Below are 27,808 nucleotides of genomic sequence, written 5' to 3'. Positions count from 1 at the left end.
AGGATTATGGTACAGCCTGCTCTGACGGAGTCACGTCCTGTGCTCCTTGGACCAAGTCATTTAGTGTTGAGCTGTTTGAATCTGGTGTACAAAACTAAAAGTAAAAGACACAAAAACTTAAGAACGGAAGCATATTGTAGAAATAGAATAGATCTACCCTGTATTAGACTTGCTTTCAATGATAATGAAATATCTATAACTCACATTTCTATGTGAATTTGGTTGGGGTGCCCAAAAAGTTACATGTTGTAGCTTTACTTTTATGGACATTTGCTGGAGTTTATGGTAAATGGGAGTGGTAAACTAAGCTATAACCTACTGACCATTGCTGTCCTATCTTTCTGTCTCTATAACAACCTGTTTTATGGTATAGATATGAACCAATGAGGAAATTATCACATTTTAGAGACTGTCATAAACTTCTGTCATAAACTATACCACACACACTTCTCAACTGGTCTGGGAAAAGTATGATTCCATATAAAGTTATACTGAAAAAATATACCATACACTGATTAAGTTCACGACCTCCCCTTGCGGCTAGACCGCCCTATCATATCACACGATTTCAACTGTTGTGTAATTCCTAATGGCTGTTACGGTCGCTCACATGCAGCAACCAGCCTTCTGACATTCTCGGCCCGAAATAAAGAGCAACGGTGTCCACACGATCCCTCTCTGCACGCCAGTAGGGGAGACTTTGGCCAACATTAAAGTAAGGGTAATGATCATTTTTAATATTCAACTGCATATTTATATGTGTTGAGATTTGCTATCTCGAGATTGCACAGTGCACAATGTTCTACAATTTGACGTTTTTTTCTGGGTCGCGCGCCTAGCTTTACGTACGTGACATCGTTGTGTTTATACATTACTTTATAAAGGTTTGCAACGTTGCCAACCTGCAAGGTAGCTTGCTTACACTGTAATAAACTCATATGACGCTGTCAGAAAAGTTATCACTTTGTGGTGTAGCAACTTTCATTTGTTTTCTATCGGAGAGTTTATTGCAAAAGTGAAACTTCACTGTGCATTATTAAAAATGGATTAAAATATTTGTTTCTGCACACTTTTCATTGTAGGGAAGATATATTTAGGCTTTTTGCACGTAGAAGTCTAGTGTACTGTAGAGCTACGTCGATTATATTGGTCAATCGTCCATAGGCAGGGATCTGCTCTGCAACGTGATTGGTTGAAATAAGTGCGACCCAAGGTATAAAATATGGAGAAAAAATACACCTTTTGAGTGAAAGTCATTGAGCGTGTTCCAGTGGATCACTTTTGCCCAGCCGGTGACCATCGTTGGAAAAGTGTGTTGCATTATTGGGAATAAAAAAATAATCTGATTTGCATCTACATGTCGACTGTATGAACTTTACAAAAACCCTGTGTTCACAGGTCATGAAGTTTTGATTGCAGTCGACTGCAAGTTTCTGCAGTTGCTATTCACCAACTTCATCCTGCAACCATGGCCTGCATTGTGGGAGGCTCTAATAATTAGGCTGTTTTGTTTGACCCATGCAAACGTGATAAAAGACATGACTGAAACAAGAACCAACTGTCACAATTTGTCTATACAGATGCAGTAGATATACATATAAATGAATGTGATATGAGTCTTTCTCTCATTAACTGATTGTACAATGTACACATATATATGTTCAGTTTGTGAGTGTGATATGGGGGTTGGAGAACAGCTTGTATAACTAATGGCAACACTGACGTATTGATCTGAGCCTTGCTGTTGGAAAACCACATCAGTGTCTGACCTTCGGCTGTCGCAGTTGAACCTCTAACGAATTTAATCCTCGACACTCGTATACAGTCGGTTGCTTGAGCCTTACCATTCAAACGTGCCCACTGTCAACCACTTTTCATGACCTTACTAACAAATGGATCTGATATTTGCTGATCTTTTTGCCTGATTTTACACAAATGACAATGGAAAACTTCTGGATAACATAAATATCATTAGGTTATTTTGAAATGGATCATATTCAAATGCTTCTGTTATAAATCTCGAGAAGTGCTTGAAGAAAGTAAAATGCTCTTTTGCTGTTTTTTCTGTGGTGTTGCCTTTTTGTGCCAGTAGTTTGTGATCGCTCATGATGAGGATAGCTGTGATTGGTCAGAGTGTTTTTGGCCTGGAGGTGTACAAGGAGTTGAGGAAGGAGGGCCACACCATCGTTGGAGTGTTCACTATACCTGACAAGGATGGCAAAGCCGACCCTCTAGGTGAGCAGGCATGACAGCACCTTTTTTCCTCAGCAATAACAAGACCCTCTGTCTCTACACTGCTATAATGCAAAATGTATTTGCATATGAAACACAAAAGAGATATTCTCATAGTGGTGGGAGTCTTACTTTTTGCCGAAGGACATTTTACTTGGATATCAAGAACCCGCTCAAAGCCTTTGGATAAACAGTATGCATATTGAATTTTCTACCCTTTTCTATCAGGTTTTGTCCTCACACCAGAGTACATAAAGTAAACCAAAGACTACACTGAGAACACATATTGTGAAGGCAAACATAATATAATATTTTTAATGTCAAGGGAAGTTTGAACTCGCACATTATCAGTCAAAGAACAGTCCTGTCCCAAAATATAAGAGAAAATCAATGGATTCTTCTTAAAATGTTGAAAGGAAACAGGGGCCTTGATCATGTCAACTGAACACTGATAAAAGTTGTGCCTGTTGTTCACCCCAGACCAAAGTAGACATTAGATACATTCCACTAGGCGCACACTGGTTGAATCAACGTTGTTTCCACGTAATTTTAATGAAATTACATTGAACCAACGTGGAAGAGACGTTGTGCCCAGTGGGATCACATCAATCCTTTCCCCCATGTCCTCTGTCCTCAATGCATTTTCATAATCAACATAAACAAGTATAAACATACAGCCCATGGTAATTACCATTTACATTTGGCTCTATTGAAAATGTTGATGCCTACAGCCAACCTGTGAAATTCCCCCTACCTAAAAGGAGCCCAGGGCCCAGTTTGAATACATTAAATATGTGTCCCTTGATGTAGCCTGATCTGACATGACTGACTTTGTGAACTCTATTCAGTGGCACACTTACTTTTACCTAACCAACCTGAACCAGAACCTGGGCTTGAGGAGATGATGAATATGACGGGATCTCCTCTGACACCTAGGATCCATCAATTCAAAGTCCTATTAAGCAGCTCTGCAAACGTTATAATGTCAAAATATGGAGTTTCGCAGAGCAACTATAGTCATTACTGCCATTACTCATGGTATGTACTTCCAAAGAAAAGTCTAAATAAAATAAATGATATTTCGGGATACTGTAATGCTGCTGGATAAGCCGACCTGTGCATGGCAGTAATGAGTGATTTTATTGGAGGTGCGCATGCACACTTGGTTAAAAATAATAGATCATTGTTATTTAGATCTTTTTTGGAAGTACACACTGTGTGTAACGGCAGTAAGGATGACAGTTGCTTACAAAGAACTTACAAAGGGCCAAGGACAAAGGGTAATTCCATGGTAACGGAATTACGCTGCGACTCTGATTTTTCACTTTAAACAAAAAAAACAACATTGATTTCAAAGTTTAACAAACCATACAACTCTATGCAAAATGACTACTTTGAACAATTTGCACAGTAAAAAAAAGATAATTAATGTTACCAAACTTTTTATCTGCACAGTTCTTCCTGTAAATGTGTTTTTGTCAAATGTTCTGTGGAAATTGTTAAAACTAGTACTTGTGCATAGAGTTGTATTGTTTGGTAAATGTTGGAATCAATGTTTTTTTGTTTGTTTGGTATACATTTTAAAGTGAAAAATATATGTCTTGGCGTAATTCCGTTTCCATGAAATTGCCACAAACAGCCCAGTACATCACTGGAGGTACATCACTGGGGCTGAGCTCCCTGCCATCCATGACCTCTATATCAGGCGGTGTGAAATCAATAAAGACCCCCACCACCCAAGCCAAGGAGTGTTATCTCTGCTTCCGCACGGCAAGTGGTACCGGTGCATCAAGTCTGACACCAACAGGCTCCTGAACAGCTTCTATCCCCAAGCCATAAATAGCTAACAAAATGGCTACACAGACTTTCTGAGTTGGCCCTTGTATTTATATTCTCTATCCACACTCACAGGACTACACACTCACGCACACTGACACTTCAACACACACATAACATGTACACACATTTATACTGACTCTATACACAACTCACATACAATCTTCATTTACACTGCTACTACTCTGTTTATCACACATCCAGATGCCTAGTCACCTTACCCATATACATATCACTCCAGTATCCCTGCACATTGTAAATATGGTACTGGAACTGATCCTGTATATAGCTTCTTACTTTCCTGTGAATTTTTGTTCTACTTTGTTATTGTTTTGTACTACATTGACATTGATCACTGCACTGTTGGTTTTAGAGCTTGCAAGAAAGGCATTTCACATTTGATATTAACTTGAAATCATAGAATTACTATAATGGTTGGGCAAGCCCCTTAGACCATGGCAATTTGACTTGAATTACATACGGTATGGGAGAAACATCCCTCCTGTCTTCTCCCCTCTACACCTACAGGCGCGGAGGCTGAGAAGGATGGTGTGAACGTCTTCAAGTTCCCACGCTGGCGCCTGAAGGGGAAAGGCATCCCGGAGGTGGTGCAGGTCTACAAGGCCACGGGGGCCGAGCTCAACGTCATGCCCTTCTGCTCCCAATTCATCCCCATGGAGGTCATCGACCACCCGGCCCACGGTTCCATCATCTACCACCCCTCCCTGCTGCCCCGACACAGGGGGGCCTCCGCCATCAACTGGTGAGTCGAGTCGGTGGCTGCTTGGACAAACGGATGGATGTTGGTTGGGTGGATGGACAAACGGTTGATTGGTTGGTTGATGAGAGGCTTGCATGGGTAAACTAAAAAACGTCAAGTAGCTTGAGTGTGTTAGGCTTACTTTACCCTCTCCATGGGTTTGACAACAGGACCTTGATCCACGGGGACAAGAAAGGTGGGTTCACAGTGTTCTGGGCGGATGATGGACTCGACACTGGACCAATCCTGCTGCAGAGGGAGTGTGATGTGGAGCCTGATGACACTGTCAACACCATCTACAAGAGGTTCCTCTTCCCTGAGGGAGTGAAAGGCACAGTAAGTCAAAGAGATACAACGAGGCCACACTTCAGTACTCTGAGGAATGCAGAGTTTTCTCTGTTTGTCACATAGGGCCAGCCAAATCAACAAATATTGTTTGAAAAAGAAGTGCAGCATAGTACAACAACACATGGAGGGTGAGACCATTCCGTACTGTTGGGAATCTTTGAGCATGTTTGTCAAGTTTACCTGATTCACAGGTGGATGCAGTGAGGCTGATCGCAGCAGGGAATGCCCCAAAGATCGTCCAGCCAGAGGAGGGAGCCACCTATGAGGGGATTCAGAAGAAAGACAATGCCAAGGTAGGCCAAGACCCTAACTAAATTCTCTACACACACTGCTCCTGCCATCTTGCTTCTAACCACAAGATCAGTGGACCGCTCAAGCACTCCTGTAACACTATGTTTGAGATTACATATTACATAGGACCACATATTACATACTGAGATTACAAATTACATAGGACCACATATTACATACTGAGATTACAAATTACATAGGACCACATATTACATATTACATAGGACTACATATTTCCTATATATATTCCTATAGATATGCATGTCTATGTTGATTTCAGGTAATTAGTTATTATGTTTTGTGTTTTTCTGTAGATTGACTGGAACCAGTCTGCACAGGTCCTACACAACTGGATCAGAGGAAATGACAAAGTGCCTGGAGCCTGGGCAGAGGTTGATGGACAGGTAAGAATATAGCTGTTTACTGAGCGTATTGTTTGTTGGTTCAGTAATGCCACTGTCAGCCAGCCAAAAGAACATGCTGAGAAGGATTATCACCACAGCAAGCAAGGTACTTGAAGTCAAACTGACAGGCTTGATGAGATCTTCAAGGTCATGGCCCTCAGCAAGGCTCACAAAATAATTTTAGAGCCAAGCTTCCCCCTGTACCTGGACTTTGAACTATTCCCCTCTGGGTGCAGGTATAGGGCACCCCCTGCAATAAAAACAGCACTAAACAATAATTTTGACCAAATGTGATATCCCTTTGGGGGCGGCAGGTAGCCTGGCGGGTAGGAGCTTTGGGCAAGTAACCGAAAAGTTGCGTGATCAAATCTCCGAGCTGATATGGTAAAAATCTGTCGTTCTGCCCCTGAGCAAGGCAGTTACCCCACAGTTCCTTGGGCGCCGATGATGTGGATGTCGATTAAGGCAGCCCCCCGCACCTCTCTGATTCAAAGGGGTTGGGTTAAATGCGGTAGACACATTTCAGTGGAATGCATTCAGTTGTACAACTGACTAGGTATCCCCCTTTCCTTTCCTAAATAGCTCAAGCTAATGTCCCTATCCATTCACCGAGACCACTATCCATTCACTGAGACCACTATCCATTCACTGAGACCAGCAGGCTGGGCTTCTTACTGTATCTACTGTGTGTACATGTCATGAATGTGTATTGTCCTTTTCTTAAACAGAATTTTGAAACAAGTACGTGATACGGCAACACATTTCCCCCAAGGGTACAATAAAGACAGTAAAGTACATGCAGACCCTGTGGTCTAACTGTAATGCTCCTATCCCCCCCCCCCCCCCCCGGAGACCGGTGTTCAAATCCCTGTGTCCACCCTTCCTGTTTCTAACTGTCTAATAAAATGTGAATCATATAGCCGTGTTCTCACCTGTTCAGTCACATCAGTGCAGATGAGGTATAGGAGAAAAGGAAAGGAGGCCAGTCTAGACTATTGAGCTCCTCCCAAAGGCTGATTCCACTGCGGTCTCTCCTGTCTCTCCTCTAGAAGGTGACGTTCTACGGTTCCTCTCTGCTAGACAGTGGTGCCACTGCTATTGGTCAGCCCCTGGAGATCCCTGGTGCCAGTCAACCCGGTCTGGTCTCTAAGGCGGGCCTGATGCTGTTTGGCAACGACGGCAAAGCGGTAGGTCGTTTAATGTTACACAAACATAATTTAAAGATTATAATTATATTACTACCACTACCAGGGATTCTTGATTGTTTTTAAAGCCTAATGTCATATTATCACAATTTCATAGGACCACAGCTTTTCCTTTGGTTGTAAGCTTTGGAAGACGAAACATTTGTTTCTAACTTTTGAGCTATATGTATGTAGCATCCCTGCATGCAGACATGCTATACTACCTGGCCTTCAGGTCAAGGCTTTTAAAGCACAGTTTGTAGTATTTGTATGTGTATTTATTATGGATCCCCATTAGCTGCTGCTTTTCCTGGGGTCCAGCAAAATTATGTCAGTTTATACAATTTTAAAACATTACAATACATTCACAGATTTCACAACACACTGTGTGCTCTCAGGCCCCTACTCCTCCACTACCACATATCTACAGTACTAAATCCACGTGTATGTATAGTGCATATGTTATCGTGTGTCTGTGTATGCATGTGTCTGTGCCAATGTTTGTGTTGCTTCACAGTCACCACTGTTCCATAAGGTGTTTTTTTTATCTGTTTTTGAAATCTAATTTTACTGCTTGCTTCAGTTACTTGATGTGGAATAGAGAGCCATGTAGTCATGGCTCTATGTAGTACTGTTTCCCTCCCATAGTCTGTTCTGGACTTGGGAACTGTGAAGAGACCTCTTGTGTCATGTCTTGTGAGGTATGCATGGGTTTCTAAGCTTTGCACCAGTAGTTCAAACAGACAGCTCAGTGCATTCAACATGTCAATATCTCTCATAAATAAAAGTAGTGATGAAGTCAATCTCTCCTCTACTTTCAGCCAGGAGAGATTGACATGCATATGATTCATTTTAGCTCTCTGTATGCATCCAAGGGCCAGCCGTGGTGCCCTGTTCTGAGCCAATTGCAATTTTCCAAAGTCCTTTTTTGTGGCACCTGACCACACAACTGAACAGTAGTCAAGGTGTGACAAAACTAGGGCCTGTAGGACCTGCCTTGTTGATAGTGTTGTTAAGGCAGAGCATCGCTTTACTATAAACAGACTTCTCCCCATCTTAGCCACTACTGCATCAATATGTTTTGACCATGACAGTTTACAATCTAGTGTTACTCCAAGCAGTTTAGTCATCTCAACTTGCTCGATTTACATATTATTTATTACAAGATGTAGTTGAGGTTTAGGGTAAAGTGAGTGTTATTTTCCAAATACAATGCTTTTAGTTTGAGAAATATTTCGGGCTAACTTATTCCTTGCCACCCACTCTGAAACTAACTGCAGCCCTTTGTTATGTGTTGCAGTCATTTCAGTTATCATTGTAGTAGCTGACGTGTATATTGTTGAGTCATCCGCATACATAGAAACTCTGGCTTTACTCAAAGTCAGTGGCATGTCGTTAGTAAAATTTTTAAAAAGCAAGGTGCCTAAACAGCTACCCTGGGGAATTCCTGATTCCAACTGGATTATATTTGATGGGCTTCCATTAAAGAACACCTTCTGTGTTCTGTTAGACAAGTAACTCTTTATCCACATTATAGCAGGGGGTGTGAAGCCATAACACATACATTTAACCTGATCCAGGTTGCTGGCACTGGTTACAGTTTGATGTTTTTTTCCTGAGTGGGCAGCTTGATGATTGCCAGTCAATATTTAAATCACCCAGAAAATATACTTCTCTATTGATATCACATACATTATTAAGCATTTCACACATATTATCCAGATACTGACTGTTAGCACTTGGTGGTCTATAGCAGCTTCCCACAATAATTCACTTTAGGTGAGGCAGATTAACCTGTAGACATATTTCTTTCAACAGTATTTAACATTAGATTGTCTCTAAGCGTTACAGGAATGTGGTTCTGAATATAGACCACAACACCGCCTCCGTTGGCATTTCTGTCTTTTCTGTAGATGTTATAACCATGTATTGCTACCACTATCATCAAAGGTATTATCTAAGTGAGTTTCAGAGATATGGATATGAATGTTATCTGTTACAAGCAAGTTATTGACTTCATGGACCTTGTTTCTTAGGCTACATATGTTAATATGGGCTATTTTTAGCACTTTTCTTGGTTGCTTGATTGTTTTTAATGATTTACTGGGGAGCTTATCTTAGGTAGACTTACTCATGTTATTTACATTGGAGCTGATAGTGCAGGGTGAGCTGCATAAAGTGGTGATCATACCCTGCCATCTCATGGTGACTGGCTGTTCCCCCTCATTAGCAGGGGAAATAACTGGTCTGTTAGTACTGTACTTTTTTTGTCAGAGCTTGGCCAATGACCTTTGGCCTGCGCTGAAAAGCTCTTTGTGTGGTGTTATGTAATATGTAGGAGTAACAGAGAGGGTAGACAGAGACTCTTCACTTTTTGTTTATTTCACTTTTGTTTATCCATTTCACTTGCTTTGGCAATGTAAAAATATGTTCCCGTGCCAATAAAGCTCCTTGAATTTGAATTGAGAGAGGGGTTTTGAGTGAGAGAGTGTGTTAGAGACTGACTGAACGAAAGAGAGTTGAGAGGCAGCCCAGTGTTAATGAATCATAGGGAGACTAATGTGTTTAGTAGCTCCATTGTCTTACCTCTTTTCAGTCAGCTCTATGGGCAGAAGGCCATGGAATTTCCAGGAAGATGAATTAGTTCCGGGGACTTCTCCTCAATCAGCTTTAAATTTGTTTGTTCCCCACAATCTCACATTACTTTGGGGGAAATAGTATAAGGACACACTGTACGTGTTTTACACCTTTACACATTCTGAATATATTTTTAAGCCCATATTTGTCATCATGTTATGCTATTGGGTTGTAAATATGCATTCAGGGTATATATGCAGACGTAATGTATCGAAGCCCGGAATGAGTCCTGCAGAATGTGTCCTGCAAAAAAGTGTTTTATTTGACCAATCTGGGTTGTCCTTAGACCGTATAGGATATGACCGGAGTCTACTGCACACAGTCTCAATATGACCCAGGCTTTTCTGGCCTCTACTGGTCATAAATTATAATACAAGTGGAGCTAAATAAAACTTTTGGTGACCTCCTGCCAACATACAAACTCAATGTGTCTCATTGTGAAGACAGGGAGAGTCTACCTGCCTGGGTTGTGTTCATTAGGTACAACAAATTTAAGAAAATGTATTAAAAAATCTAAATTTCTGTTTTACATGGCAAAAGGTTTTCCATCCCGTGCACTTATGGACACGCCCCCGGAGTTTTAACAGTGCTCAAAATCAGCCTGCAATAGCTAGGAATTTGACTTTGAAATTAAGACTTTATAAAAGTGAATTTATACAGTTACCCTGCATGCGTGTTTGAAGTCTGTTTGAAAAACAAAGCACATTTTCAGTGAACAAATTATTTTGAATAATTAAAAGGTGTACACAAACTTAATTCCCTTCAATAGGTCAATATTTTCCTAACATAGTTCTCAATTTGAGAACTGACATTCTTTGAAAGGGGTTATACTACGAAGCAAGCTAGATCTACGCAGGGTTTTCTAAAGCTAGCCAGCTTCAGTTAGCGTCTCATTCCAGCTCAGGCTTCATCCGTACTACTACGGTGGATATTTCTCGTCCACCTGCCGCTAACTCTAGCAGGCATGTGGCTAGTCAAACTCTTCATTGAGACAATGCTGAAACATCAATCCATGTCCACGTCAGTGCTGAAATCAAAATGAAATAAACTTTTAACATCGCCATCTTTATTTTATTACTTTGGTGTTGTTAAGGCTGTGTAAGGGAAGCGAAGTCAGGTTCAGGAGAGCAGAGTAGAGTAAACAGGCACGCTTTTATTCCGTTCAACAATAGGCACAAAAAATGACATAAGTGCCCAAAAACATGGAACATAAACTATCGCGCGTGAACATACACACAAAGACATGATGGGGAACAGAGGACTAAATACATGTAGATTGAGGGTGAGGCTCAGGGCGATCAGGCTGGCAACGGTAAAACTCCCGCAGCAGTTCGGGTTCCAAAACATCCGCAACCGGAACCCAGCACCTCTCCTCCGGACCGTACCCCTCCCACTCCACGATGCCTCGAATCCAGGATGGAACGAACAATGTATGCCGGGGCCCCCTCGATGTCCAAAGGGGGTGGAGGAACCTCCCGCATCTCAGATTCCTGGAACGGACCAGCCACCACCGGCCTGAGGAGAGACACATTGAACGATGGGTTAATACGATAATCAGAGGGAAGCTGTAATCTGTAACATACCTTGTTCACCCTCCTTAGGACTTTGAAGGGCCCCACAAACCGCGGACCCAGCTTCGGGCAGGGCAGGCGGAGGGGCAGGTTTTCAGGTCGACAGCCAGACCCGGTCCCCCGGTGCGAACACCGGGGTCTCACTGTGGTGATGGTCCGCGCTGGTTTTCTGGCGAAGCGCGGCTCGCTGGAGGTGTACACGGGCGGCCTCCCATGTCTCCTCCGCGTGCCTGAACCAGTCGTCCACCGCAGGAGCCTCGGTCTGACCCTGATGCCACGAACGCGCCAGAACCAGCTGGTACCCTAATACACACTGAAAAGGGGGAGAGGTTAGTGGAGGAGTGGTGAAAACCTGCCCACATCCTGGTTGACTCTCTCTACCTGCCCTTTACTCTCAGGGTGAAAACCCGAGGTAAGGCTGATCGAAAACCCCAGACGTTCCATGAACGCCTTCCAGACTCTCTACGTGAACTGGGGACCCCGATCAGACACTATATCCTCAGGCACCCCATAGTGCCAGAAGACGTGTGTAAACGGATGCGTCCACCTCCACTATGAACGCCAGAGAGGGATCCGGAAGGGCCAACACAGGAGCCGAGGTAAACAGAGCTCTTAGCTGCCCAAAAGCCCTGTCCGCCTCAGCCGACCACTGCAACCGTACTGGACCCCCCTTCAGCAGTGAGGTAATGGGAGCAGCCACCTGGCCAAAACCCCGGATAAATCTCTGGTAGTAATTGGCAAACCCAAAAAATCGCTGAACTTACTTTACCGTGGTGGGAGTCGGACAATTACGCACGGCTGCAATGCAGTCACTCTCCATCTCCACCCCTGATGTGGAAATGCGATACCCTAGGAAGGAGATGGCAGGCTGAAAGAACAGGCATTTCTCAGCCTTGACATACAGGTCATGCTCCAACAGAGGACAAAGGACACATGGTAATTGAGTCAGCGACTTTTTTCAGAAGGCGAGAGCCAAAACGGCATATTCTGGGGGGATGCGCACGGTGGAGACCTGGTCTGAACTTTCCACCGTGGTAGCAAATCAGGGAAACAAACGGATACAAACAGGTGATCAACAGAGGACTCTGGATGAGTGTGGTGAGAACTCACCTGGGGTGACGCCAGAGTGCCCTGCCTGTTGCCTCGACTCCCAGAGGAACTAACACGGCACCGACCGGCAGTGTGCCCTCTGCGGCCACAGATGGTGCACGTGATGGCTCCTCCTCCAGTCTCCCTAATAGCAGCCCCTCCCAACTCCATGGGCACCGGTGCGGGGGTGCTGGAAGATGGCACCGACAGATGGCCCTCTGGACGTCCGCGGGTGACCAGCAGAATCCTGGGCGCTCCTCGTCCCCTGCCTTAAATGGAAGAGCCGTTCCTCAGCCGCTCTATCCTCGGGCGGATGGCCGAAGACGGCCCGGAAGCGACGGGTGAACTCCTCGAAGTGGTCCAACGCTGTGTCTCCTCCCCACACAGCGTTTGCCCACTCCAGAGCTCTTCCTGAGACGCATGAGACGAGGGCAGAAACGCTCTCCCTTCCCAAGGGAGCTGGATGCACAGTGGCCAGGTAGAGGTCCAGTTGTAACAGGAATCCCTGGCATACTCCCTGGGAGAGGCGTATCCCACTGGGACTGGTTCCGGATGGGACGAGTAGAGGGAACCCCGGTTGTGCTAGTCGAGGCACTGGGGAGACCTCCTGTCTCTCCCAGCGGTCCATGGTCTGGACAACGCGATCCATCATGGCACCAAGATGATTTAACATAGCTGAATGTTCCTGGACGCGCTCCTCGACTCCTCTAACCGGGGTACCTGCTCCTGCTGACTCCATCGTTTGGTGTGTAATTCTGTTAAATCTGTGTAATGGAGACGAAGTCAGGTGCAGGAGAGCAGAGTAGAGTAAACAGGCACACTTTTATTCCGTTCAACAATAGGCACAGAAAATGACATAAGTGCCCAAAAACACAGACCATTAACTATAAAAGTATCGCGCGTGAACATACACCCTTACCCTTAACAATGAACAATTACACACAAATACATGATGGTGAACAGAGGACTAAATACATGTAGATTGATTGGGGAATGAAAACCAGGTGTGTATGGAACAAGACAAAACAAATGGACACATGAAAAATGGAGCGGTGATGGCTAGAGAGCCGGTGACGTCGATCGCCGAACGCCGCCCGAACAAGGAGAGGAGCCGACTTCGGCAGAAGTCGTGACAGGTGTGGTTATCAATGCACGATCACCTTATTTCCCACTCATATGATAAAAATAATTGTTAAGTCATATGTTTTACTGTGTGTGAAGTTTCACATGCATTTGTAATTATTAAGTGTAATGTGCTAGGTATTCTAACATGACAATTTATTTTTTATAAATACAATATTTAATCAGTTGTCTTCCTCAAATTATTTAATTGGTCCTCGATTTGCAGCTCAGACACATGTATTTAGCCTGCCCCGGAGGAGGTTAGAGCTGAAAGACTCAATGCCAAAGAAATTTACCAGGCTAAAATGTGAGCCACATTTGTGGTACTGGTTATCCCAAGTTGAACTCAGCATTGACCAAAGTTACCTCGCTAACACCTCAAACTACATTTGTAGTATAGGGCTCAGGTCTAAAATCTATGCCTCTGGCTTTAATTTTTTTTATATAGAGTATAATCACACTTTTTCCCCCTACCCTATCATCCCTACTCTGATTGGAGTAAATTAACGGACAACAATACTTCTACTGCTATTTACAGCTAGTCGCTCACATCTACGGTACCTGTAGTTAAATCATTTTACATATATTCCTAATTTCCTCTTTCTTCAAGTGATGGATTTTCACCACAGTAGCCAATCCACCATTCATTAACTCCAACCCTGCGATATCCACAGATTTTTAAAATGTATTTAACCTTTATTTAACCAAGCAAGTCAGTTAAGAAAAAAAATCTTATTTACATTGACGGCCTAGGAACAGTGGGTTAACTGCCTTGTTCAGGGGCAGAACGGCATATTTTTTACCTTATCAGCTCAGGGATTCGATCTAGCAACCTTTCGGTTACTGGCCAAACGCTCTAACCACTAGGCTGCTGCCCCAGATTTTTCCCAGTATGCCATTATGCTATTTATTTTTGCATTAAATCCATCCATTTTACTGAATTACGAGGGTCCATACCTTCCCTATTTGTAACATTTCTACCAATAGTGTCCTAAATAATAATGATATTTCCCACTCACTGATCATGGTTTTTCAGATCCTCTAACAATACAGTTTGCAGGTCCATCTGAACCCTGATATTATGATTGTTCTATCATTCCTGGACCAGACTTCAAAAGCAAGCCACCAAGGAACAATATCAGAAAATCTTTATTCTGTTTCCTTGTAGCAGAGTCTGCACAAGGCTGACTATTCAATGCCCCATTTATTGAGCATTATTTTTGTAGCAAGTATTTTATATAATAGCTTGAATTGAAATGAATGAAATGTGTCAATTGTTGTGACACATGTTTTTGTTGTTTTGGCACTCTACTCCAGCATTTTGGATTTTAAATGATACAATGACTGTCAGCTTTAATTTGAGGGTATTTTCATCCATATTGGGTGAACCGTTTAGAAATTACTGCACTTTTTGAACATAGTCCCATTCTCAGTATTGGGACAAATTCACTTGTGTATTAAAGTGTCAAAAGTGTAGTATTTGGTCCCATATTGCTAGCATGCAATGATTACATCATGCATGTGACTCTACAAACTTGTTGGATGCATTTTCTGCTTGTTTTGGTTGTGTTTCAGATCATTTTGTGCCCAATAGAAATGAAATGGTAAATATATTATTGTGTCATTTTGGAGTCACTTTTATTGTAAATAAGAATAAAATGTTTCTAAACCCTTCTACATTAATTTGGATGCTACCATGATTACGCATAGTCCTGATTGAATTGTGAATAGTGAATAGTGAGTAGTGAGTGAGAAAGTTACACGCACAAATATCTTATCACCAAGACATTACAAGAATGGAAGGTTATAATTGTTTTTTGGGGGGGGGGGGGGGGGGGGGGGGGGGGGGTATGGTATTTGTGAAAGTGATGTTGTTTTCACGCATGATTTGAAAAAGGATTCTCCTGGAGTCAGTAGATCCAAGAATAAATATTTAAACTGCGATATCACTAGATAATTAATTAATCAGGGTAATCTTCTTGTAAATGGATAGGTTTTTCCCTCTCCACAGTTTCAAGATTCTGTTTTTCTAATCTAAATCAGTTGCTTAACTTTTCCAGGATATGCACACAGGCCCATTAGTATACTGCCTGTGGTGTCATAGGTTGTTGAAAAGTGTGTAGCAGAACAACTGATTGCCCACCTCAACAACAGCCCCTTCACATTACACTCCATGCAGTTTGGCTTCAGAGCGAAACACTCCACAGAAACGGCCAACTGCTTTCTTTTGGAAAATGTGAAGTCCAAGATGGACAAAGGGGGCATTGTTGGGGCTGTGTTTCTGGACCTAAGGAAGGCTTTTGATACTGTTAACCATGAGATTCTCATCACAAAATTGTCCAAGTTAAACTTTTCCCTCGATGCCTTGAGATGGATGGAATCATACCTTGAAGGCAGAACTCAGTGTGTCACAGTGAGCAATGAGCCGTCGCCCACTCTTAGGTATGATGTGGGCGTGCCCCAAGGATCAATACTGGGGCCCATCCTGTTCAGCCTGAACATGAATGATCTGCCTTCTGTCTGTACTGGGTCTGAAGTTCAATTGTATGCAGATGATACAGTGATATATGTGCATGCAAAGAGCAAACAACAAGCTGCACAAGAACTCACTACTGTAATGGTCCAGGTTACAAAGTGGCTCAGTGACTCGTGTTTGTATCTCAATGTGAAAAAAACTGTTTGCATGTTCTTCACAAAGAGGGCAACAGATGCTACTGACCCAGATGTCTGTGTCAGGGGAGAAGCTCCAGGTGGTATCTGATTTTAAGTACCTTGGCATCATACTTGACTCCAACCTCTCTTTTAAAAAGCATGTGAAAAAGGTAATTCAAATAACCAAATTCAACCTAGCTAATTTCCGATTTATACGAAATTGTTTGACTACAGAGGTAGCAAAAATGTACATCAAATCTGATACTCCCCCAATTAACATACTGCTTGACTAGTTGGGCCCAAGCTTGCTGTACAACATTAAAATGTATTCAGTCTGTCTACAAACAGGCTCTCAAAGTGCTTGATAGGAAGCCCAATAGCCATCATTGTTACATCCTCAGAAAGCATGAGCTCCTGAGTTGGGAAAATCTTGTGCAATACACTGACATGTCTTGTATTCAAGATCCTAAATGGCCTGGCTCCCCCTCCACTCAGTATTTTTGTTAAACAGAAAACCCAAACATATGGCAGCAGATCCACAAGGTCTGCCATGAGAGGTGACTTTTCCCTTCAGGAAAAGCACCTTTAGTAAATCCGCTTTCTCTGTGAGAGCTTCCCATATCTGGAATACACTGCACCACATATCACACTTTCACAAAATGCATGAAGACATGGCTAAAGGTCAATCAGATTTATGAAAATCCCTAGCTGTGTATTGCCGCTTTCCATGTTGTCTGTAACTTGTGAGGTGTGGAAACACTTTGTTGCTTTTATGAATTTTGTCTTGTTGCTTTTTGTTCTATGTTGCTCTGTCTGTATGCTACGTATTGCTTGTCCTATGCTGCTCTGTGTGTGCTCAATGATTGTCTATACTGTAATGGTTTTTAATAACCTGCCCAGGGACTGCGGTTGAAAATTAGCCGGCTGGCTAAAACCGGCACTTTTACTGAAACGTTGATTAATGTGCACTGTCCCTGTAAAAATAAAATAAACTCAAACACCAAGCACATCAACTTCACCAACTGCCCATTTAATTGGGAGACCACATGACAATTTAAAGTTTATTTTAGAGACCCAATCCATAATATAACACTTTTTAGTCCAGAGAAATTGGAGAAGTTATCCAGGTCCTCAACAAGGCCCTTCAAGGTTGAAGATTGAGGACTCAAGATAACTTTAATCATTGGCCTATTGATACTCGTCTCTATTTCCTTCATTTTTAGCCCCTTAATGTTATCTTTTAAAGCTAACAGTTCAATGGCCATATAAATAGTTATGGTGATAGAGGGAAACCTTGTTTTACACCTCTTGACAATTCAAAGTTCTCAGAAGTAACCATTTATTTATTAATTGTACATAAAGGATTGTTGTACATTACTTTTACCCATCTTATGAGAGATTCTCCAAAATTGAGAATGTCTTCCACTCTCACAAAAACACATAGAAAGCTAACAGGAGGGGAGAAATGATATCCAAGATATACAGGATATTATTGATATTAGACACAGCTCACAAAATGGGTCACATACCTCTCAATCAGGGACTCAAAGTGCTCCACAAATATTTTTTGGGGTATATTTATACAATATGAGGTACCAGAGAACTACTTACATTGACAACTATTTCTCATGGGACACAAACTTGCCAACTACCACATACAGACAACCACATAGGCTACATTTTTTCTGGAAACTCCCTCCCATTTATGAATTTTGACAAATATAGGAGATGCTCTCTCAAACCTTTATAACTGTGGACAGATCATTCTTCCTTTGTTTGTTCAATAACACATTTGAATGGTCCTTATCATGGCTGCAAGTCTAAAACGTCCTGGTCATCAAAGGTATCAAGGGAGTGAAAGTTACATCAAATTTGGGCCCAGGACAATTGGACCACAGCACACTGTCCTATGCACTTGCATCTCTCCCATCTGACTGAAGCTTTCACCACAATCATGGCATCTGTATGGTTTCTCCTTGTGAGTCCCCCTCAAATGTCCTTTCATATGGGCGTCCTGCCTGAACGCTTTCCCACAGACTGGGCAGACAAAGGGTTTCTCTCCTGTGTGAACCCTGATATGCTCTTTCAGATGACTCTTCACTTTGAAACCTTTCCCACAGAGGTGACAGCTGTGTGGTCTCTCCCCTGTATGAGTTGTCATGTGGTCTCCCAGACCATTCCTTGCTGGGAACCCTTTTCCACAGACATGGCAACGAAATCGCTCATACAAAGCGCGTCTCTTCTTAAGTTCAGACAGCGTTCCTATATGTCTGAATGGTCTTCCTGTCTTTGTTTTCCGTTGCAGAGGGCCTCCAATCTCTGTTCCATGCATGTTTTCACTCGGAGCTGCAGAACAGTGTGCGTTTACTGCAAACATGAGCTGTGGGTCACTTGTTAGTACTCCATAGTCCTCTCCATCAGGTTCTGTTTTAATGTGTTCCACTAGGGTGCTTGATAGATTATTTGTCTCATTGTCTTCCACAATTTGGGTTTGGAAAAGGTGTGAGGGCCAAGGGTCCTGGACAAAATCACCTTTCACACAAGGAGGAGTGAACCCGAACTCTATGTTATGACCATGAGTCTCAGGCCCTTGCATTTGCTGTTCTCCCAGATCGGTCCTGAGGTCCTGTTCCTCTGTACTTTGTGTGAGCTCTGAACTTTCCCTCCTCCACTCCTGCTCAAGGGGAACCTCTTCTTCAGAGTCATGGAGCTGCCTAGGGTCTGGAGGGAAGGACAGGCAAATAAATGTTATTCAATAGATAGACATTCATATTTTCAATGTTTAAAGGCGTAAAGTGCGTTCAAAAATGTGACTTTCCTTTATTTTATATATACTGAGTGTACAAAACATTTAGGAACACCTTCCTAATATTGAGTTGCACTCCCCCTTTTGCCAATAGAACAGCCTCAATTCGTTGGAGAATGGATTCTACAAGGTGTCGAAAGCATTCCACAGGGATGCTGGCCCATGTTGACTTCAATGGTTGCCACAATTGTGCCAAGTTGGCTGGATGTATTTTGGGTGGTGGACCATCCTTGATACACACGGGAAACTGTTGAGCGTAGGGCTGGGCGTTATGGCCAAAATATCATATCATTTTTCAAATTTGACAATATTTTATGTTTTTGATTAATAAAAAAAGTTATACATTTGCTTTATGAGTAGTGCGTGACCCTAGGGTGGCAACACATATATTCTAAATGATTTCAATGGGTCTTTCTCCATTCTAATTGTTTTATACTTTTCAATTCAACTTCAACCTAAAATAATTTCATGCATTTCCATCAATTTCTGCATTTCCTGCACTCATTTGAGATAATTTCCACACTGCCATGATATGGGCAAAAATACTAGGTGTTATTTTTAACCAAATGTTGCAATTGTAATTTAGATCAAAACACTTGGGTGAACTTTTGGAATCATGGAAATAGAATGTTTATTCTAATTCTATTGTTAGAATATAAATAATAGTGGGCACTTTCAATACAGTCTTGTTTGAAATAAATGTCCTGGATGAGTTATTGTGAAAGGGTAGGAACCAAAGTGATGTACGGTGTTTCCTTGGGGACCCTATAATCTTTGGCTACATTAAATCTTTATTCATATAGCCAACATATTATTATTATACCTTTATTTCAACAAGGAACACAGACTGAGACTAAGGTCTCTTTTACAGCTGGGCCCTGCGTATACATGTTTACACATACAGTTTAGGTACAATGATTAAGAAACTACACAAGACCAACAAAACGATCACAAATAACACACAAAAAACAGAAACAGATTACATTTACACATAGGGGAATAACCTAACAGCACAAGAACTTGCATTACCCGAAACAGTTACAATCAATACAAAAATAAAATCCTCCAATAAATATTTAAAATGGGCGACAGGGGGACAAGTTTAAATTTAGTCTGCAGGCTATTCCATAGGCAAGGAGCGTAACAGGAAAAGGCAGCCATACCCAACTCTGTTCATGCTTCGTCTATTCCTCTTTGATTTAGAAGATACTGTTGCACAAACAACATGCTGATTTTAAGCCTCCACCAGTACTGGTATCAGGCTGTACTAGCTAGCTATGTTTGCTCTGACTCAGTACTTTTATTAGCTAGTTAGCTAGCCAGCTAACTAGCTAATAAAAGTACTAGCCAGCTAGCTAGCTAGCGATTAGCATTAGTGGCTAACACGAATTAGCTTAACTTGCTAAGAAAATACAAACTAATATTGTAATCATAGAACGCTTGTGGGTTTATATTAAGATCAAAGTGGAAACAATATCATTGTCATCAAGGTAAGTGTATATTTCCACACTATGACGTTGGAATAATACTGTGAAATTATGAAAATGATAAATGCCTTTTTTTGTGTAAGAGCCATTTGAAAAGACTGCCGGAAATGTCACCGTGCCGTAAATGAGAAGACCAATAAGAAACCTCTCTGCCAATAACAGCTAGTTTTCAGTTTTACCCTCGCCACTAGTCAGTCCTAACTAAATTCTTGTTTGAGAAATTGCCCTTTCCTAATAAGCTTTTTTTGTTTCTTTAAGACCATTTATTTGAAAACAATTACAGAAATGTACTTAACTGTTACCCAGAAATGATTTGATATTGGGATAAAAATGGCTACATTGGACCTTATGTAACAATGCATGCTTAATTACGAAAACCAAATCTTCCAACGATATTGGGTTCTAGCAAGTTGATTGACCAGTAACAGGGGACAAGTAAAGTGACAGACATTATAGGTTTGCAGCAAGCCCCCCATTACAAATACAGCCATTGTTACTGTTCCAGGTTGCTGATCGGTGTTATGAAGTAGGTCATGTTAAGCATAGCACTGGATATTTTTGACCAATCTTTACTTGATGAGACTTCCCCAATTCCTTACTTGGAAGACAACATACAGTACCAGTCAAAAGTTTGGACACACCTACTCATTCCAGGGTTTTTCTTTATTTGTACTATTTTCTACATTGTAGAATAATAGTGAGGACATCAAAACTAAGAAATAACACATATGGAATCATGTAGTAACCAAAAAAAGTGTCAAACAAATCAAAATATATTTTATAATTTGAGATTCTAGAAAGAAGCCAGCCTTTGACAGATTTGCACTCTCTTGTCATTCTCTCAACCAGCTTCATGAAGTAGTCATCTGGAATGTAATTTAAATTAACAGGTGTACCTTGTTAAGTTAATTTGTGGAATTTATTTCCTTAATGCATTTGAGCCTATCAGTTGTGTTGTGACAATGTAGGAGGGTATTCACAGACGATAGCCCTATTTGGTAAAAACCAAGTCCATATTATGGCAAGAACAGCTCAAATTAGCAAAGAAAAATTACAGTCCATCATTACTTTAAGACAGTAAGATCAGTCAATCCGGAAAATTTCTAGAACTTTGAAAGTTTCTTCAAATGTAGTCTCAAAAACCATCAAGCGCTATGATGAAACTGGCTCTCATGAGGACCGACACAGGAAAGGAAGAGCCAGAGTTACCTCTGCTGCAGTTGATAGGTTCATTAGAGTTAACTGCACCTCAGATTGCAGCCCAATAAATGCTTCAACGTTCAAGTAACAGACACATCTCAACTGTTAAGAGACGACCAAGAATGAGAGTGATGGAGTGCTGAAACAGATCACCCGACCTTAAACCAATTGAGATGGTTTGGGATGAGTTGGACCGCAGAGTGAAGGAAAAGCAGCCAACAAGACCTCAGCATATGTGGGAACTCCCTTAAGACTGTTGGAAAAGCATTCCTCATGAAGCTGGTTGAGAGAATGCCAAGTGTGTGCAACGCAGTCAAGACAAAAAGGGTGCCTACTTTGAAGAATCTCAAATATTTTGATTTGTTTAACACTTTTTTGGTTACTATATGATTCCATGTGTGTTATTTCATAGTTTGTTTTCACTATTCAACAATGTAGAAAATAGTTTAAAAAAAACTTGAATGAGTAGGTGTGTCCAAACTTTTGACTGGTACTGTATGTGTTCTAAACATCCATGTCTAGTTGCAGGAGTTTCGTTTGAACTTAGAAAACGCTCCATTATTAAACCAAAATGTTCTCCATGAAGTAATCCAACAATGCGGACTCTGCCATCTTGTCTATTTCAAATCTTCTCTCACTGAGGGAGTTCTATTAACCTTGATTCATACGGGTGCACCGGCCTATGGCCAGTGACAAAAGTGGTGAGTGAGGAGCGCCCTTCTCAAATCAAACAGTAATCTAAGCTGCTCGGTCATGTTTTCACCAAGACACTATTGTTCATCGTCCACGAACATGCATCTCTAAATAGGGTAAAACAACGGAGGCGGCTTATGGTAGAGAACTGAAAAGTAAATTCTCTGCAAACACCTCTGGTGGTCATTCCTGCAGTCAGCATGCCAATTGCACACGCCTTCAAAACTTGAGACCTCTGTGGCATTGTGTTGTGTGACAAAACTAGACACTGCACATTTTAGAGTGGCCTTTTATTGTCCCCAGCACAAGGTGCAACTGTGTAATGATCATGCTGTTTAATCAGCTTCTTGATAATCTATCCACCTGGCAGGTGTTGCATATCTTGGCTAATGAGAAATGCTCATTACTAGGGATGTAAACAAATTTGTGCACTAAATTTGAGAGAATTACACTTTGTGCGTATGGAAAGTTTCTGGGATCTTTTATTTCAGCTCATGAAACATGGGACCAACACTTTACATGTTGCGTTTTATATTTTTGTTCAGTGTATTATAAAGTCACCATTGTCCTCATGGTGAAATCCCTGAGCGGATTCCTTCCTCTCCGGCAACTGAGTTAGGAAGAAAACCTGTATCTTTGTAGTGACTGGGTGTTTGTACACCATCCAAAGTGTAATGAATAACTTCACCATGATCAAAGGGATATTCAATGTCTGTTTTTTTAAAATTTTTACCCATCTACCAATAGATGCCCTTCTTTGCAAGGCATTGGAAAACCTCCCTGGTCTTTGTAGTTTAATCTTTGTTTGAAATCCACTACTCAACTGAGGGACCTTACAGATATGTGTAGGGTACAGAAATGAGGTAGTCAGTCAAACATCCTGTTAAGCACTAAGTCCATGCAACTTATGTGACTTGTAAAGCACATTTTTGCCCGTTAACTTAAGTATAGTTTCCCGATAACAAAAGGGTTGAATACTTGTTGATTCAAGACATTTCAGCTTTTAAATGTTTTATTTGTAAAAATGTCTGAAAACATAATTCTGCTTTGACATTATGGGGTATTGTGTGTAGGCCAGTAACACAACATGTAAATGTAATCCATTTTAAATTCAGGCTGTAAAACAACCAAATGTGGAAAAGGTCAAGGGGTGTTAATACATTCTGAAGGCACTGTTTTTGCCAGCTGGAACAATAATGTCTGACTAGGCCAGGGTTCCCCAACTGCCCTCCCGTGGGACGAATTTGGCCCGTAGGTGATTTTATTTCCCCCGCCCCCCAAGTTTTCCGCACAAAAACGTAAATTTTTTACAATTGTTGGACATGACTGTAAATATGTTCCAAAGTATTACCCCGCATAATACAAACACTAGTATGTGGACACTCCTTCAAATGAGTGGATTCGGCTACTTCAGCCAGTAGACAAACATTGGCAGTAGTATGGCCTTACTGAAGAGCTCAGTGACTTTCAACGTGGCACCGTCATAGGATGCCACCTTTCCAACAAGTCAGTTAGTCACATTTCTGCAACAATGGCTAAGCCACAATGTGGTAGGCCACACAAGCTCACAGAACAGGACCGCTGAAGTGCATAAAAGTAGTCTTTCCTCTGTTGCAACACTCACTACCTAGTTCCAAACTGCCACTGGAAGCAACGTCAGCAAAATAACTATTAGCGTCATGAAATCGGTTTCCATGGCCGAGCAGCCGCACACAAGCCTAAGATCACCATGCACAATGCCAAGCGTCGGCTGGTGTGGTGAAAAGCTTGCCGCCAATGGACTCTGGAGCAGTGGAAATGCGTTCTCTGGAGTGATGAATCGCACTCCACCATCTATCAGGCCAATGGACGAATCTGGGTTTGGCGGATGCCAGGAGGATGCTACCTCCCCGAATGCATAGTGCCAACTGTAAAGTTTGGTGGATGAGGAATATTGGTTTGGGTTAGGCCCCTTGGTTTCAGTGAAGGGAACTGTTAACGCTATAGCATACAATGACATTCTAGAGTCAAAACGATTCTGTGCTTCCAACTTTATGGCTACAGTTTAGGGAAGGCTCTTTGCTGTTTCAGCATGACAATGCCCCCGTACACAAAGCGATGTCCATACAGAAATGGTTTGTCGAGATTGGTATGGATGAACTTGACTGGCCTGCACAGAGCCCTGACCTCAACCCCATCTTACACCTTTGTGTTGAATTGGAATGCCGACTGCGAGCCAGGCCTAATCGCTCAACCTCACAAATGCTCTTGTGGCTGAATGGAAGCCCCTGCAGCAATGTTCCAACATCTAGTGGAAAGCCTTCCCAGAAGAGTGGGGGGACTAACTCCATATTAATGCTCATGATTTTGGAATGAGATGTTCGACGAGCAGGTGTCCACATACTTATAGTCATGTAGTGTATATATGATCGTACACAAATGTACAAAAGCAATGTTTGAAATGATTATGTTTTAGTCAAGTATTATCTGTTTGGGCTTCTTGCGGTTAAGTTGCAGTCTACAAATTATTTGTAATTAAGTTCCAGCCCCCTGACCAACAATCGGCCCGCGGCTGAATTCAGTTGATGATCCCTGACCCTGGGGACGATATTTTTAATCATAGCAAGCATCGCGAGGGCAATGACATAGAGCAGACTACAAGCCAGTCAAACATTACATTGAAATAGTCGCCGTTACAAACCTGCTCTATGTAACTTGACATGAGGTTTAATGACCATATCCAACATTTTCTGTAAACGTTCGTTCTCTTCCTTCGAACGGGTGATTTCTTCTTGATACTCCACTATCGTCTTTTCAACTACTCCAAATATCTCTACAGCAGCCGCTGTCAATCGCTCGCGCAGAAACATATTGAGCAATTGCATTTTTGACATATTGTAAATACACTGTTGCTTGTATTTTATTAGCAAGGTAAATAAATTGAAAGCTTTTTATTTTATTTTAATCCTTGTGAAATGTGCCAGTCCGAGAGCCCGGAAGTAAACACTGCTAACTCTTCTATTTTACAGTGCGTGCACGGCAACCCAATACCGCACTATATCGCCACCTGTTGTCCGGAGTGGAAACGAAGTCTTTTTAGTTTTTATTTAACCTTTATTTAACTAGGCAAGTCAGTTAACAATGACTGCCTACCAAAAGGCAAAAGGCTTCCTGCGGGGATAGGGGCTTGGATTACAAATAAAATACAAAATAAAATAGGACAAAACACACATCACGACAAGAGAGACACCACAACACTACATAAAGAGAGACCTAAGACAACAACATAGCATGGCAGCAACACATGGAAACACAGGATGGTAGCAACACAACAAGACAACTACATGGTAGCAACACAACATGGCAGCAGCACAACATGCTAGCAGCACAAAACATGGTACAAACATCGACAAGGTTTCTTCGACTTCCATTTCTCCTCCTGTCTTTGATCCTGCTCAATCTGCTTACACTTTTCTACCATTCTTCTTCAACTAAACCATCTCCCCTTTTTTCTTTTTTCTTACCAATTCAACCTCACCCTCTTCCTTCCTCTCTCTCTTCGACCTCCTCTGCCCCACTCTTTCTCTTCATCCCTTCTCCGTAATCCAAGTACATGTCTTCTTATCTTTTATTTTTGGTTCAAATGTTCAGCACATACACTCTCAAATCGCTATTTCTTCCAAACCCACTACCCAGACAGGAACTTGTGCTGCACTATGGCTATTGGTTAACATTATGGTAGCTCCAAAGACAGTAAGAACCTCTCTGGTCACTGTCCTAGTACTGCATGACCCCCTTTCCCTAATGTGAAGCCAGCTGAATAGATAGTTCAATCCTGATTCAGTGTATTATAATGGCATGACTTTGGAGTGTTTGAAACAAACTAAACCAGTGCATGCAAACATGTTGAACAGCATGATGTCTGTCTGTCCAGTTGCTAGTGAAGAACCTGCAGTTTGAGGATGGGAAGATGATCGCGGCGGCAAGGTACTTCAGCTCGGGGAGCTGCGCTTCTGTGGAGCTCACTGAGGAGGAGAAGGCCTTCGCTGAGCAAATGAGGGTAAGAAAATAAAATAAAGTACTAACACTTTACTATTGAATCTATCCGTCTTACACTGATTTTTCAGCTAATTTGAACAAGGTTGTAAATGTAAATGTTTATCTCTCAACTTAACCCTTGATAAACTGACTCCAGACCAGTGTTTACAGTGTTGTCTTGTCCCATTGACAGGGTGTGTGGAAGAGCATCTTGACTAATGTGGATGCCATCGAGGACTCCACTGACTTCTTCAAGTCTGGGGCTGCATCTATGGACGTGGTCAGGTAAACAACACACCAGCATGGACATCTAAAAGGTCAAAGGGTGCAAGTCAATGGGTTTTAGACAGTACACCAAGTGGGAAATGTTTTTTTCTATCAATGATTATGATGAAAAGGGAAACGCATTACAGCAGCTGGAGTTGAATGCCACCTCTTCCCCATTCCTCACTCCCTTCATCCCTACCTCACCTCTACCATCTCCTTCACCCCTACCACCTTCTTCATCCCTACCCACTCCTTCATCCCTACCTCACCCCTACCACCTCCTTCATCCCTACCTCACCTCTACAACCTCCTTTATCCCTACCTCACCTCTACAACCTCCTTCATCCCTACCTCACCTCTACCATCTCCTTCCCCCTACCACCTTCTTCATCCCTACCACCTTCTTCATCCCTACCACCTCCTTCATCCCTACCTCACCCCTACCACCTCCTTCATCCCTACCTCACCTCTACAACCTCCTTCATACCTGCCTAACCTCTACGAGCTCCTTCATCCCTACCTCACCCCTACCACCTTCTTCATCCCTACCTCACCCCTACCACCTCATTCATCCCTGCCTCACCTCTACAACCTCCTTCATCCCTACCTCACCTCTACAACCTCCTTCATCCCTACCTCACCTCTACGAGCTCATTCATCCCTACCTCACCTCTACAACCTCCATCATCCATACCTCACCTCTACAAGCTCCTTCATCCCTACCACCTCTTACACCCCTACCACCTCCTTCACCTCCTTCATCCCTACCTCACCCCTACCACTCCCTTCATCCCTACCACCTAATTCATCCCTGCCTCACCCCTACCACGCCTTCATCCCTGCCTCACCCCTACCACCTCCTTCATCCCTGCCTCACCCCTACCACCTCCTTCATTCCTGCCTCACTCCTACCACCTCCTTCATTCCTGCCTCACTCCTACCACCTCCTTCATCCCTGCCTCACCCCTACCACCTCCTTCATCCCTGCCTCACCACTACCACCTCCTTCATCCCTACCTCACCCTTACAACCTCCTTCATCTATACCTCACCCCTACCACCTTCATCACTACCTCACCACTACCACCTACATCATCCCTGCCTCACCCCTACCACCTCCTTCATCCCTATCTCACCCTTACAACCTCCTTCATCTATACCTCACCCCTACCACCTTCATCACTACCTCACCACTACCACCTACATCATCCCT

The 27,808-nt window shown here is 42.4% G+C and overlaps 2 protein-coding genes across 5 annotated transcripts in view; one reads left to right on the top strand and one right to left on the bottom strand.

The window, feature by feature from the left end:
- The first annotated feature begins 552 nt into the window (after positions 1–552).
- The window catches only part of LOC139413822 (cytosolic 10-formyltetrahydrofolate dehydrogenase-like), a 40,451-nt gene continuing 13,195 nt past the window's right edge, over positions 553–27,808 (top strand). The window contains exons 1-9 of one of the 4 annotated variants that reach the window (XM_071161608.1): positions 553–715; positions 2,090–2,235; positions 4,597–4,831; positions 4,999–5,164; positions 5,368–5,469; positions 5,782–5,871; positions 6,921–7,058; positions 26,226–26,351; positions 26,523–26,614. In XM_071161608.1, coding sequence (XP_071017709.1) covers positions 2,106–2,235; positions 4,597–4,831; positions 4,999–5,164; positions 5,368–5,469; positions 5,782–5,871; positions 6,921–7,058; positions 26,226–26,351; positions 26,523–26,614 — 1,079 coding nt within the window. In that variant the 5' untranslated portion in view covers positions 553–715; positions 2,090–2,105. Of the gene's footprint in view, positions 722–2,089; positions 2,236–4,596; positions 4,832–4,998; positions 5,165–5,367; positions 5,470–5,781; positions 5,872–6,920; positions 7,059–26,225; positions 26,352–26,522; positions 26,615–27,808 lie in introns of all 4 variants that reach the window. The other 3 variants (XM_071161607.1, XM_071161611.1, XM_071161612.1) reach the window with 3 other exon arrangements.
- LOC139413824 (zinc finger protein 251-like) lies at positions 17,762–25,310 on the bottom strand. The gene is made up of 2 exons (XM_071161614.1): positions 24,993–25,310; positions 17,762–18,847 (listed from the first exon to the last, which is right to left on the bottom strand). The coding sequence occupies exons 1-2, from the start codon at positions 25,183–25,185 to the stop codon at positions 17,988–17,990; spliced, it is 1,053 nt and encodes a 350-aa protein (XP_071017715.1). The 5' UTR covers positions 25,186–25,310; the 3' UTR covers positions 17,762–17,987.

The sequence above is a fragment of the Oncorhynchus clarkii genome, chromosome 7, assembly GCF_045791955.1.
Source record: "Oncorhynchus clarkii lewisi isolate Uvic-CL-2024 chromosome 7, UVic_Ocla_1.0, whole genome shotgun sequence".
Lineage (NCBI taxonomy): Eukaryota > Metazoa > Chordata > Actinopteri > Salmoniformes > Salmonidae > Oncorhynchus > Oncorhynchus clarkii.
Note: the sequence above shows the minus strand (reverse complement) of the source record. Positions and strands in the feature narration are given on the sequence as shown.

Coding starts and splice junctions, on each gene's coding strand:
- LOC139413824 (XM_071161614.1), bottom strand. CDS start 25,185: ATGTCAAAAATGCAATTGCTCAATATGTTTCTGCGCGAGCGATTGACA. Junction 18,848..24,992: donor TGTCAAGTTACATAGAGCAG/GTTTGTAACGGC, acceptor CCTTCCCTCCAG/ACCCTAGGCAGCTCCATGAC.